Genomic DNA, 14,146 nt, shown 5'->3' on the forward strand with positions numbered 1-14,146 from the left:
CAGCAGAGGCTTGTCCCACACACTCCCAAGTATCTGAGCTGGCACAAACAAGCTGTGCAGAGTCCTCAGCCCTAGGACAACAGCTTCTGTCAGCCAACTATTCTCAGGGCTCTGGTTTTGCTCTTACTTCAGCCTCCTACCCAACAGCACAGCACATTTGTACAAGTACTTGAGAAAACCACACAAATGGATTCACACAGCAGAGTGATTCTGGCCGGATGCCAATACTAATGATAAAAGGTAATTTTAAATTGTTTTCAAAGACTTAGATAAGCCTCTTACATTTATACAGCTGATCTGAGAAAGGACTTACACCTGGAATCAACATCAAAAAGGGTCAAATAGTTTCAATGCTAATAGAGCCTCTAAAAAGACAGAAATCAGCATCTCATCTCTTACCTGAAGCCAAAGGTCGAATCCACTCTTTGCTATTGAGGTCAAGCCTCCAGAGGTCATTGAAGGCAGCATTGCAACTGCTCTGGGTACAACCTCCAAACACATACATAGACTGATTAGCATCATAATAGCACGCACCTAGAAAGAGAGCAACAAATGAGCAACTCCTGCTTAATTCTGAGGCCGCTCCAGTAATTTAACAATAGCCCATATTTCTATTTCCCTTTTGTCTCCCTCCCTCCCTTTTTTGGGGGGTGGCATTGAGGACTGAATCTAGGGCCTTATGCACACTAGGCAAGTAACTCTACCACTGAGCTACATCTCCCGACATTTTATTTCTTGAGACATAGTCTGCAGTTGCCTAGGTGGCCTCAAACTTGCAATCCTTTTGCCCTAGCTTGCCAACTAGCTGGGATTGGGAGTGTACACTACCACGTCCAGCTGATAGCGCATACTGTTAAAAACTCAAGCCAGGTGTGGTGGCGCATGCCTATAATTCCAGCACTTAGGAAGCTGAGCAGGAGGACCAGCGTGGACTACATAGGAAGATCCTATCTCCAAGCAAACAAACAAAAACACCAAAAAAACCTCCTCCAATATTCTATACATTCAGCAACTCTGTTACCAGGCATCAATTTCTATAACCAGCTTCTTGATCAATATTACATTATCCTTTAAAGAAGGCCCAGAGGAAAAGTATAAAAACGTTATTTCTGACTAAGCTAACTCACAATGTCATTAAATGTGATAGTATAACTCTAGCAAGAGCACAAAAAAATCAAATTAAGGATGCTCAATAAGGGAAATTTCAGCACAACTACATAATTAATCCAAATCTGCATCATCATCCTCTAGAGCAAGGCAAAGATGGTGCTAACAGATACCCTGTGTCCTCCCAGCCCTCTCCTCCAGCCCTCTTTTTTGTTTCCAAAAGAAACACGAAGAACAACTCAATGCACAATCTTTATATGAAACACAATGACAACAGCTGTGAAAAGTCTTTTTTTTTTTTTTTTTTTGGTACCGGGGATTGAACTCGGGTCCTTGCGCCTGCAGGGCAGGCCACCGAGCCGCTGAGCTAAATTCCCGGCCATGTGAAAACAATCTTAATGCCATGAAGTAATCACACATAAAGAAAGACCAATAGTGTGACTGAAGCAACACTATTTTTATGAATTCCAAAGTGCAGCCAGAGGAATTTAATAGTATGGTCTTGGACTGGTCCTAAAGCAACACAAAGAAAAAGCATGGAAATTATTAAGACGTTACGTGTGCGCCAAGCCTGGTGGGGCACGCCTGTAATCCCAGCACTCAGGAGGCTGAGGCAGGAGGATCCATGAGAGTTCAAGGCCAACCTGGGCTACATAGTGAGTTCAATGCCAACAAAGTTGTTAAGATCATGTCTCCAAAAAATCCAAAACAGGAAAAAAAGAAAAAGACCTTAGGTGTATCCAAAAGCTCCCAAGGCGTGCTAGAAAATCAGCCCGATAAGAAACATTTAAAATGCACCAAGGTCTCAAAAAGAGCCTTTGATTAGATGATTATATTGACATCACTGGGTACTATCTGTAAGAAAAAGAGGCAAACAACTGTGAGAAAAGCTATTCCCCTAAAACTGAAAAGATCAAAGCTAGAGTCTGGAAGAGTGGTGTGAGAGCCGGGAGCTATGCATCCTGCCTCTCACTGGGAGAATCATTCAGGCTCTGTCCTTTGTAAAAAATGACCATAGTCCCTTAATCATGCATTTATCATCTTAGATTTCAGGAAGAGGCTCGAACAAAGCTTTCCTTTCCATCCACTTCATGCCTGCCAGAAGGGGAAAAAGGCTTCTCAATTTTCATCATGAAACTAACAGTTGAAGCTGCTGGGTGCGGTGGTGCTGAGCTGCAGTCCCAGCACTCTGAGAGGTGGAGGTGGGAGGATCTCAAGCTCAAGCCCAGCCTGGGCAACTTAATGACTGAACAAGACCCTATTTCCAAAAAAAGGGCAGACTGAGGATGTAGCTCAGTGTGAAGGCCCCGAGCTCAATCCCCAGTAGAGAGGAGTCAAGCATCAAATATCACATAAAACAAAGGACAAAGGGAAAAGAAATTCGGAGCTTCAATGCATCAGTACACGGCTTCGGCTACTGCTCACCTATTTGAGGTGCAGTTTAGCATACCCCTATTTTTAAGCTCTTTTCTGAACTAGGACACTACTTATTCATGTCCAGAAAAAGGGAAATGCTACAATTAACTCATCCACTGCCACTGCTGTAATTACTTTACCTCTGTGACACAGATGAGTTCTGGGAGTAACACATTTTTTATTATTCTTAATTTGGCCCACCTGTCAGACCCTTTGTCTACACAAAGAATCACGAATCACAAATCACAAAACTAGATGAGGCATTGAAAGCAGTGTGCTTAGTCACTTAAACCAAGTAACCTCAGTCAGGGGAAGGAACAAGTTAAAATCATCTCAATGCTGACACTGCAGTAACAGAGCTGCAGGCTCAATCACCAAAGAAATTGTAGTTGGGCGTGGTGGCACACCCTTGCAATCCCAGCACTTGGGAGACTGAGGCAAGAGAGCTGCTGTGAGTTCGAAGCCAGCCTGAACTACACAGTGAGACCCTTCCTCAAAAAAACACAACAACAACAACAAAAACAAAACCCCCAAAGAAACTGCAGAGGGCTGGGGCTCAGTGGTGCCTCGCAAGCTCAAGGTACTGAGTTTGATCCCCGGTACCAAAAAAAAAAAAAAAACAACAAAAAACTGCAGAAAATAGGCATGTAAAGAAATACAGGGCCAGGGATTTAGCTCAGTGGCACCATGCCTGCCTCACAAGCGCAAGGTCCTGAGTTCGATCCCTGGTACCAGAAGAAGAAAAAAAGAACAGAAAAAAGTAACAAAGTGCAAGGACCTGAGTTCGATCCCAGGTACAAAAAAAAAGAAAATAAAAGAGTAACAATACCACCTAATATTCAACAGATTTACACTCGCAAAATATTCACTATATCCTCAGAACTCACATATAATGAAATAGAAAAAATTAAATGGTTTTATACTTTCCACTAACTGTATTTTCTTTCTTTTCTTTGATGCTCTTTTAAAATGTTTTCTAGGCCGGGCATGGTGGCGCACACCTGTAATCCCAGCACTCAGGAGGCTGAAGCAGGAGGATCACTGTGAGTTTGAGACCAGTCTGGGCTACACAGTGAGTTCCAGGTCAGTCTCAACTACATAGTGAGACCCTGTCTCAAAATAGAAACAAACAAACAAACCCAAATAAAATGTTTTCTAATCTATATCTCCCTTCCTCCACTTTTTTTGAGACAAGGTCTTACTGTATAGTTCAGGCTGGCCTTGAACTCCCTTATGGCCTCAAACTAGAGATCCTCCCGTCTTGGGCTCTGTGCTGGAGTAACAGGGCTGTGTCACTACAGTTGGCTCTAATCTAATTAGTTTTTAAATCTACATCTCAAAAAGAAAGTCTATTTAGAAGTAAAGTCCAGAGCTGGGCATGGTGGCTCTTGCCTGTAATCTCAGCACCAGCACTCAGAAAGCTGAGGCAGGAGCAGCGTGACTTTAAGGCCAGCCTGGACTACAGAGAAAGACCTTGTCTAAAAAAAAAAGAAAAAAGCAAGTAGCCGGGCATGGTGGCGCACGCCTGTAATCCCAGCACTTGGGAGGCTGAGGCACGAGGATTGCTGTGATTTTGAGACCTGCCTGGGCTACACAGTGAGTTCCAGGTGAGTCTCAACTACATAGTGAGACCCTGTCAAAAAAAAAAAAAAAAAAAAAAAAAAAAAAAAAAAAAAAAAAAAAAATAAAATTCCACTGATCCTACTTCAAATTTGCTAAGAACAGTATATAACAATGGATCAAACTAGAAGGCCATTAGGCAAATAAAAGCATGATTACTAGAGCCACATTTTGATCTCCACTAAAAGAACGCAACACCAGGTAGCTTGGTTCTTTTAGACCTATCTGAAACCAGCAAGCTCAAGAAACGGGGCAATTCAGGCTGGGGATTTAGCTTAGTGGTTCTGCCGCCTGCCTGTAAACACAAAGACCAGAGTTCGATCCGTGGTACCAAAAATAATAATAATGAATAAAAGAAATGGGGCAATTTTATTTATTCATTTAGGTTACTGGCTGAACTCAGGACCTTGCACTTGCCAGGCAGGCACAGTGCCACTGAGCTAAATCCCTGGCCCAAATTAGGGCAATTTTAAACTTAACCAATTGGTGCTAGGCATAAAAGACACTTCCCCTTTGATAATCCAGACCTCCAGAGCAGAAAGTAGCTAGGTTTATGACTTCCAAACCTTAATAAATGGGCTGCGGGTGTGGCTTGGTGGTAGAACACTTGCCTAGCATGCACAAGGTCCTGGGTTTGAGGACCAGCACAACCACCAAAAACAAAGAAGGCATGAAACCTTAATAAACACTGTTTATAATGGTGTTCAACACAGATCCAGGACTTCATAACTAAAAGAATCAAAAGCTAGTTTATGTCTCCTCATGCCTCATACAGATAAACTCTTGCCGGCAGCTCCCTTCGTGTAGCAACAAGCACAGTTCCTTTATTTTTCAAAGAGATAGCGCACATTCTTCTTCTCTATTTGGACTGAAAAGCCAGCCAGCAGCTGGGCCCCATGAGGTCCTTACTGCATGTATTTTAATCCTATACTATAATAGGGCAATCGGCATTTTCCTGCTTCTCTTTAAGCAAACAGAGGTTTCTGGAAGGGGAAGGCACAGCCCACAGTAGGCAAAGCTAATGACACTGGAATGGCGAGTCTGGTGCTCAGCTGCGCCCTCCGTGACCAGCTGTCAATCAGCAGTAAAGCTGGGAGCGGAAGGGAGTCAACCTGGGCAGCTACGTCTAGGACTTGGACACAGCGGGGTGAGAAAATGCCCATCACTGGAACACACAACTACTTGAAGCATCCTGCTGAACTCACTTATTGCTTACTTTTATTTGACTCCTGTGTTGATCTTAGTGGGAACACTCAGCAAGTTCAAATAGGTTTTTGAGAAAAAATTAAGAATTCAAGCCTCTTCCACCTGCCTCGCAAGTGCAAGGAGCAGAGTCTGATCCCCGGTATTAAAAGGGGGGAAAAAAAAAAGAATTCAAAGGACTTTCAGAACACGGAGACCACTGGAATGTGACATACAAAACTTACTGCGCAGTGCTCACTTCGGCAGCACATATACTAAAACTTGCTGCTTGGGCTGGGGATTTAGCTCAGTGGCATTGTGCCTGCCTCTGATCCTTGGTACCAAAACAAAGTTACTGCTTGTAGTGCGGTTCTAACAGTGTGCTAAGAAATGCTGAGACTGTTTACTCCAATCACCACACCCCTTCAGGTTTTCTGAACTGGGCTCGACTGCTCCATGAACAAGTGTAAGAGATACATATCTCAAATTACTAACAGTCCCCATTAAAGAGAAGTCAAATATTTATAATTTAATTACACAGCAAGCAAACAGTTCTCCACAGTTCTGAATATCTTTCTACTGTATTATAATCATCAAGTGCAGGGCACCCATTAGTCTCACATTTTCCAAGGTGCACGCTCTTTGGATGAACGGTACACTCCAGCTTTTGCACTTTCAGGTGCTACAGTTCCTTTTGTTTCCCTGCTTATCTCCAGGGAAAGGGCCTGAGGCATTTATCCCAAGCTTTCTGTCTCAACGTCTACAAGCCGGAACGTATCTGAGGTCTGTAATTACATAACTGTGCAGCATACACAGTAGTTATCCAGCCTGGGCCTGCGGACTCCAGCAGGAGCACGATTACTAGCCTGTAGAACTATCTGCCTCTGTTGGAACCCTGAACACTAAAAAGTCTCCCAAGTAAGACGGTGGAGACTCAATAAACTCCTCCCTTAAACTGAAAAGGATCAGGTGTGGTGCTGCACACCTGTAACCCCAGCACTCCTGGGGGCTCAGGCAGGAGAATCACAGATTTGAGTACAGTCTGAGCATCTGAATGACTTGGTGAGACCCTGTCTCAAAACAGGAGATGGAATGGGGATGCAGCTCAGTGCAGATGCCATGGGTTCAATCCTCAATACAGCAAAACAAACAAGCAAAACAAAACAAAACACTGAACAGGTCACCCTACATCCATCTAGACTGGCACGACTGGTGGATTGGTGACACACCCATTTACCAAAAAACTAGAAATGGCCTTTCCACTTTTCCTGCCTTTTCTGTCCCAGACTCTTACACAGAAAAAAACCCTGTACCGTATCTTTGTTGTGCTTCAATCCACAAAACTTTATGTACCCTAAAGTTTACCAGGACCAAATTTATTAGGTATCAACTATAAACCTGATGCTACAGAAAGGCATAAGATGTCTAAGCCATGAAGCCTGCCTGTCTTAAGCAGACAATAATTTTGTTGAGGAAATATCATTACCCCATCATTTTACAGCTTAAAATATACTAGTACAATTGTTTCCTCAGTCACATTTCTTAGCCACCTTGTAGCATAGATAGAATTTGTCATGCATTTTACAGATGAAGCAATTATAGGTCAAAGGGGGACATTCCCAAGCCCAAACTTACTTCCTCTTTTGATGTAGCCTCCCTTATATGAATAATAATGGTAAAGACAGGGTAATAAAACACAAGGAAGACAGGAACAATGTGCTAACAGAGGAAGAAAAAAAGAGCTTGATCTCCAGGGTGGGAAGTGAGAGCAACTTGTCAAAAATGTGGCTTTTGGCTTTGCCTCTGAGATGACTTTAAGAAGAGAGACAATTTTTCAATTAACAAGGATGAATAAATATAGGAAGGAAAAAGAAACAGGAAGGAAAGGGAGACAGGAGGAGAGTGAAATTACGACTTCCAAGCAAGCCATAAGTAGGCAAGTTTAAGACACAACAAGAAGGCTCACATGGCTGAAGACTGACTAAAAAGCGAAGATGCAGCCCTGACAGCCAGGTGCAGCAGAGTTCTGTGTGCAGCGCAGAGGGACTGAGGCTTGCAGGCAGAGGAGAGAAAGGCTAGTTTCACGTCCCAGATGTGCAGTGTCTCCTAGCAGGAAAGCCTGCCACTCAGCGCAGCACCTTCCTACTCACAGAGGACACTCGCTGTCCCTGGCCCTCACCTGCTAAACGCCTGTAATGCTTTCCAGTCCAGACAGCAACAATAACCACAAATGTAAAAAGTTGAGTGTTATGGCCCATGCCTGTAATCCCAGCACTCAGGAGGCTGAGGCAGGAGGGGTGTTTTGAGTTCCAGCCTAGCCTGGGCTACATATGAGTTCAAGGCCAGCCTGAACTATCCAGTGAGACCCTGTCTCAAAAAAATTTTTTTTGGATTCCCTATTTTTAATGTTCATACAGAGATTTCTTTACCTGAAATACCGAATAGTTTCTTTGGTGTGAAAAACTATAATAGTACACAGGATCCTAATGAGACAATTAATAATGTGAAATAGGAAGTAAAGGGCTAAAGGTGTAGGGAAAGTGGGAAGGGTAGGGGAAAGGTAATAAGGGAGAGGAAAAAAATATGAGAAACTGAAAAAATGGAAATAAAGTGTTTGTAAATGGGGAGGGGAGGAGGGGGTGAAGGGAGGGCAGGGACAAGGGGAAAAAATGAGAACCAAGACCTATTATGTAAAGGTACAGAATCCCAATGATGAATGTAACTGTATTGTATACCTAGATTGTACCAATAAACTCAATAAAAAGAAAAAAAAAATTTTTTTAAACACTCATCTATTTCCAAATGCCCCAGGAAGTGGTACTTTCTTCAGTTTTACACAATAGTTTCTGGTTCAGGTTCAAATTAAGGGAGAAAAAAGGCAAGGAGACCACTGGAAATGTATCGTGGGGGCCGGGGATTTAGCTCAGTGGCACCACCACCTGTCTCAGAAGCTCAAGGTCCTGCATTCGATCCTGAATAGTACCCCCAAAAAATAAATAAAACACTGTGGGCCGGGGATTTACCTCAGTGGTTCCACCACCTGCCTCACAAGTGCAAGGGCCTGAGTTTGATCCCCAGCGCAAAAAAAAAAAAGAAAGAAAGAAATGTATCGTGGGCTGGTAGTGTAGCTTAGTAACGACAACACCTGCCCAACATGAAGGCCTGGGTTCAACTGCTGGTCCTGCCCCCTCCAAAGTATATTTATGATAATTTAGAGAGGACGTAATGATTATAGTGTGAATTAGGGCGATGGAGGAAAGGAAGGTATGAAAGCGCGAGAACAGAATCAACAGGATTTAGCTCTTGTTAAATAGGTGGAAGAAGAAGTGAACCCAAGATTTCAAGCCGGTAATTTCAAACCTGTATGGAGAATAACAATCACACTAACTAAGGAGAAAACTTAGGGAAACTACTTTTTTTTTTTTTCCTCAGTACCAGGGACTGAACTCAGGACTTTGCGCTTGCAAGGCAGGCGCAGTAGCACTGAGCTACATCCCTGACCCTAGGGGAACTACTGAATTCACTTTTAGCTGACTGGATATGAAACATCTAGTGTCTCTACGACAACATAAGCAAACAATCAGAAATGTGGATCTGCTGCTCAGCATGAATGAGGGATAAGAAAGAAAACTGAAGCCAGATGAGGTGACACCTGTCTACAGTCCCAGCACAAGGAAGCTGAGACAGGAGGATCTCAAATTTAAGAATAGGTTGGGCAACTTAGTGAGTCCCCGTCTCAAAATAAAATATTTAAACTAAGGTTGAAGGTGTAGCCTAGTGTGAAGGACTTGTGTTCAATTCCCAGTAATGAAAAAATAGATTAAAGGAGAAATTCAAAGCAGAAAGAGCCAAGGACCAAGAAAGACGTTAAGTAAGTTCTTTGTTTTCGATCTATTTCCAAAACCACCCGTGTCTCTGTAGCAGTCCTCTTCAGTGTGCCCACTAGCTAGACAGTATCCAGACACAGAAGAAAAGAGGAGACAGATCAAAAGGGACAATGAGACACACACTTCACAAAAAATCATCTATGGCACCTTCTCCTGGATTTCAAATGAGGACTGAAAGTGTTTAAAATATGCAACTGCATCAGCCTCTCAACTCCACAGGTTGCTCACGGCACTGTGTTCCTTTCCACTGCTCCTCCAAGTAAGTGTCTCCCTTTTGTCATCACTTATTTGCCAAAGCTACTTAACTGAACATCGCTTTTCCTTTCTCATAAGAAAGCTATTGCTGAACCAATTATCCATCCTTGAATATTTCTTCACATGATTTTGTTTTTTTGGCTTTTTTGGGGGGGGCACCACGGATTGGTGCGGCACCACTGAGCTAAGTCCCAAGCCCAAGACGATTTCTATCTTACCCAGTGTTATGGTTTGAATATGGATAGTATCATCCCCCAAAGGTCCCCACGATAGCATACTGGAAGGTGGTGTTGTCCTTTAAAAGTGAGAAGTCTTTGGGTAATTGGCTGCATGCCCTTGAAAAGCACTGTGGGACTCCTCTGTCTCTGCTTCCTGGTTCTTTCACTGTCATGTACTCCATTTAAAACAAACACACAAGCCAGGCATGATGGTACAGACCTATAATCCCAGCACTCAGGAGGCTAAGACAGGAGGATCACTGTGAGTTGGAGGCCAGCCTGAACTGCACAGTGAGATCTTGTCTCACAAGAACAAAAACAAGGGCTGGGGATTTAACTCAGTGGTTCCACCACCTGCCTCACAAGCACAAGGTCCTGAGTTCAATCCCTGGTAGGAAAAAAAAGAACAAAAAATAATACAAAAAAATCCAAACACATAAAGCCAGTCTTGACCTCAGAGAGCCCCTGGAAGGGCTCATAATGGACCCCCAACTCGTAGGTTAGGAATCACATTGAGGCCCACTGCTCCAGGTGGTTTACAACAGCACAAGTATAAATAGCTCTTGAAAGAAATAAAATCACAGTGGTTTGGCCTGTTCCTCTGACCTACTTAGAGCCAAATGTTTACTGAACACTCTGGATGTAAGAGTATATAATAAAGGATCTGGGACAGCCAGCTGCTGAGATGGTCCCCAGTGATCCTCTCCTTCTGGTCTTTATACCTTGGTCAGCCATGTGTGACCAAGAGAGCAGAACGGAAGAGGTGTACGCACTCCTGAGACCCTTGATGTCCATCCTGGGGTCTGTCTCAGGTCATCTGTCTGTGGGAAGCCACTGCCAGTTTAGAGCAGCTCTGTGTAGAGGTCCATGTCGTAAGGAACTAAGTAAGGCTTCCGGGTGACAGTTACTTCAGAAAGCTTGGAAGCACTTCCCAGCCCTCATCCATAACCCTGGATGACGGACTGGCAGCAACCTCATGAGTAATCCCGAACCAGAACTTCGCACACCAGCCATTCCCAAGTTACTGGCCCTCAGGAATGAAATAAGAAATACTGTTTAAGGGCCGGGGATTTAGCTGAGTGGTGCCACCGCCTGCCTTGCAAGCGCAAGGTCTGAGTTTGATTCCCAGTACCAAAAAGAAAAAGAAAAAGGAAAAAAAAAAAAAACTGTTTAAACTGCTAAATTTGGATCAGTGCGGTGACCCACACCTGTAATTCCAGCACTTGGGAGGCTGACACAGGAAGACTGCTATGAGTTCAAGGTCAGCCTGGGCTGCACAGTGAGTTCAAGGCCAGGCCAAACAACATAGCAAGACCCAGTCTCAAAAAAATAAAATAAAATAAACTGCTAAATTTGGGGATAATTTTTTACACAGCATGGATAATCAATACATAGTCCTTCCCACCTGAGTTCAAAATATAGTTTTTTTTTTTTGTAGACACATACATATAAACTAACAATGAAAGACAATGTAAGTTCAGTATCAATTAGTATTTCAGAAAATAATGCCTATGCAAGCTCAGAATAAGAATTTTTTTTAATACGAGCTGGAGAAAAAAATTTCCTGAAGGAGTCAGAACTGTAAGTCTTCAAGGAGGCAGGATTGAGCTAAGTAGCTGGAATGACTGTGGGAAGTAAAGAAATCAAGTATGGTAAAAGTTAAGAAGCTTGTGGAAGAGGAGAGCTCTTGGGAAGACTTGGGAGATGGAACAGTAACTTTCAGCATTTGTCCAAGTAAGGGATGAGGGCGGGGGATTTATTGGTTCCACCACCTGCCTTGCAGTGCAAGGACCTGAGTTCAATCCCCGGTACCAAAAAAAAAAAGACGATGAAGTTTAGGTTTTAGATGACGAACAGGCACTGAGGGTTTCTGAACAGGAAGCAACACAACGAGAGCAGCAAGCACAAGAGGCACCTCACAAAGCCACCTCATCCTCCGTCCCCACCAGCCCTTCCTGCCTGTCCTCACCAACTTTCTTTATGTGCAGTCACTAAAAATGAAACCTTCACTAGTCTCCTGACACCACCTCTCGGTCTCACTTTTGACAGAAGGATGTGAATCACTAATGGAATAAGAGCATCTATAAAAATCAAGTGGAAAGAGAAATGATTCTAGAACACTTGCAAAAACTCTAAGTCACATCTATCTGACAGAATATTTTATTCATAGTTTAACTATTCACATTTGTATTTTATAACCAATATCCTTCACATTCAAAAAATTTATGTGACTCCAGTTAAATTCCACATTTGTTGAGCACAAAATACTATGTTAAAAGAGTCATCTTGAGACAATGCTAATTTTTAGTTATTCTATTGGCAGGCTTCAGAAATACACTCATGCATACTTTTCTTTTTTTCTCCCCTCATATGTCAAATGTTTAAAATTCTAAGCATGAGCCAGGTGTGGTGACACATGCCTGGAATGCTAGTACTTTCAGAGGCTGAGGCAGGAGGATCACGAGTTCGAGGCCAGCCTAGGCTACATAGTGAGTTCAAGGCCAGCGTGGACTGCACAGTGAGATCCTGTCTCAAAAAACAAACAAACAAAAAATCCCCAAAAAACTAGAATTCTAAGCATAACATTTTAATTTCCTTAGAGTAGGAAAGAAAAAACAATGAAAAACCAGAAAATTACTAACAAAGCACTTATAATTTATTTATCTAATGAGCTGGGGTTGAACCTAGGGCCGGTAAGGTGAGTACTCTACTGAGTTATAACCCCGGTCCTCACTTTTTTTTTTTTTTTGTACTGGGGATTGAACTTGGGTCATTGCGCTTATAAGGCAGGTGGTGGAACCACTGAGCTAAATCCCCAGCCCCTTACATATTTTTTAAACTCAGACTTTCCTAACTGTTGCTCTAAATTTAATATAAACTCTTGTTCTACATTCTTTTCACTAAAACAGTAGAGGAAATACACACATCCGAAACAGTTTCTGGAAGCATGGTGTCAGTGGGCCGAGACCCACACTCACGGTGGACACTCACTGTGTGAGAACCGCTGAGTGATCGGGGTCCCAGGGTACGGGTAAGTGCGGCTCTCCCACTGAATGTTTCCTTCCTGGACAGCCTTCATGAAGCCATGGTAACACTGGTGGGCTACCCCTAAAGACAAAAGAGCAAGAACCTCAGCCTGGACACTTGACCTGCAGATAGAATCCTCATTTTACAACTAAAAATGGGGTTAAATACTACACATTCAAGCTGTTCATAAAACCAACCAAGATAAGAAGCAGCAGAGAATGTGTTGTCTTGTACTATGTTGTATAGCCATAATATATTTAAAGAAGAGAAAAGGAAATTTAGAATCTAAAAATATCATTCAACAAAACCTGAAGTAAATTGCCATAATCCCAGCACTCAGGAGGCTGAGGCAGGAGGATCACTGCGAGTTTGAGACCAGCCTGGGCTACACAGTGAGTTCTAGGTCAGTCTCAACTACATAGTGAGACCCTGTCCCAAAAAAACCAAACAAAAAAAAACCCTGCGGTAACACTCTTCCCTTTCCACAGTACCTTTGATTAGTCGATACCACTGTTTACAGACCAGGGCTGCAGTCTTGTGCTCCTGATAGGGCGAGAGGAAGGACAGGATGTACTCCAAAACCTCTTCCGGCAGCTCCGACATGGACCTGTCATGTCGAGGCTCCTCGGCCTCCAGGCCTGGGTGGGCGTGTTCGTCTTGCTCCATTGTCCCTTCCGGTGCAGTTTCCTCTTGGTCCACAGCCATGAAACTGTCATCTTCACTGTCCGAAGAGCTGGCCATGACATTCCACTCCAAAGCTGTAGCCGGCAAGAAACAAACATCAGCACACAGCCGTCGACTCAGAAACAACTCAAACTCACTCCGAGCCGCTCGGGATTTCCTTTCTGCCCTCAGCATGAAATCTTTTCTCAGCACTTTTCCACACGGGTTGTGAGCCATTTCAACTTGACAGGTGGAGCTCATATACCAAGCCCATCCACAAAGTCTTCTGATTACATATTTTTCTCTCCAGAAAACGAAACGGCAGCTGAGTCCTAGCATAACCTTAACAATGGAAATCTTGTTCTACAATAATTCCTCTACCTCAAAATATCTGTCTGGCAGATGGCAATGGGAATAGCAAGTAAGCTCCCTTGGCTACTAACAATGATCAACCTCAACCTTAGAAGAAAAACTAACTCTGGGCCCTACAAACAGTACAAACATTCTGAGAATGTGAATTAAGAAATAAGAATTTGGGGCTGGGCATGGCATCACACACTTGTAATCCCAGCAATTGGGAGGCTGAGGCACAAGGATCACTGTGAGTTCCAGGCCAGCCTGGGCAACCTAATGAGTTCAAAGCCAGACTGAACTACAAAATTAAAGTGAGGGCTGGGGATTTAGCTCAGTGGTGCGGTGCCTGCCTTGTAAGTGCAAGGTCCTGAGTTTGATCCCTGGTACTAAAAAAAAAAAAAAAAAAAAAAAAAAAAA

General features: G+C 43.2%; 1 protein-coding gene across 3 annotated transcripts in view; it reads right to left on the bottom strand.

The window, feature by feature from the left end:
* Positions 1 to 14,146, bottom strand: part of Fbxo42 (F-box protein 42) — an 81,216-nt gene that overhangs the window by 34,231 nt on the left and 32,839 nt on the right. For 2 of the 3 annotated variants that reach the window (XM_010614172.2, XM_019206093.2), the window contains 3 exons: positions 13,204 to 13,470; positions 12,677 to 12,793; positions 400 to 534 (listed from right to left, as the gene is read on the bottom strand). In XM_010614172.2, the coding sequence (XP_010612474.1) occupies positions 400 to 534; positions 12,677 to 12,793; positions 13,204 to 13,453 (502 nt within the window). In that variant the 5' untranslated portion in view covers positions 13,454 to 13,470. The remainder of the gene's footprint in view (positions 1 to 399; positions 535 to 12,676; positions 12,794 to 13,203; positions 13,471 to 14,146) is intronic. The other variant, XM_010614176.2, reaches the window with a different exon arrangement.

The sequence above is a fragment of the Fukomys damarensis genome, unplaced genomic scaffold (assembly GCF_012274545.1).
Source record: "Fukomys damarensis isolate Sample0158 unplaced genomic scaffold, DMR_v1.0_HiC HiC_scaffold_23, whole genome shotgun sequence".
NCBI lineage: Eukaryota > Metazoa > Chordata > Mammalia > Rodentia > Bathyergidae > Fukomys > Fukomys damarensis.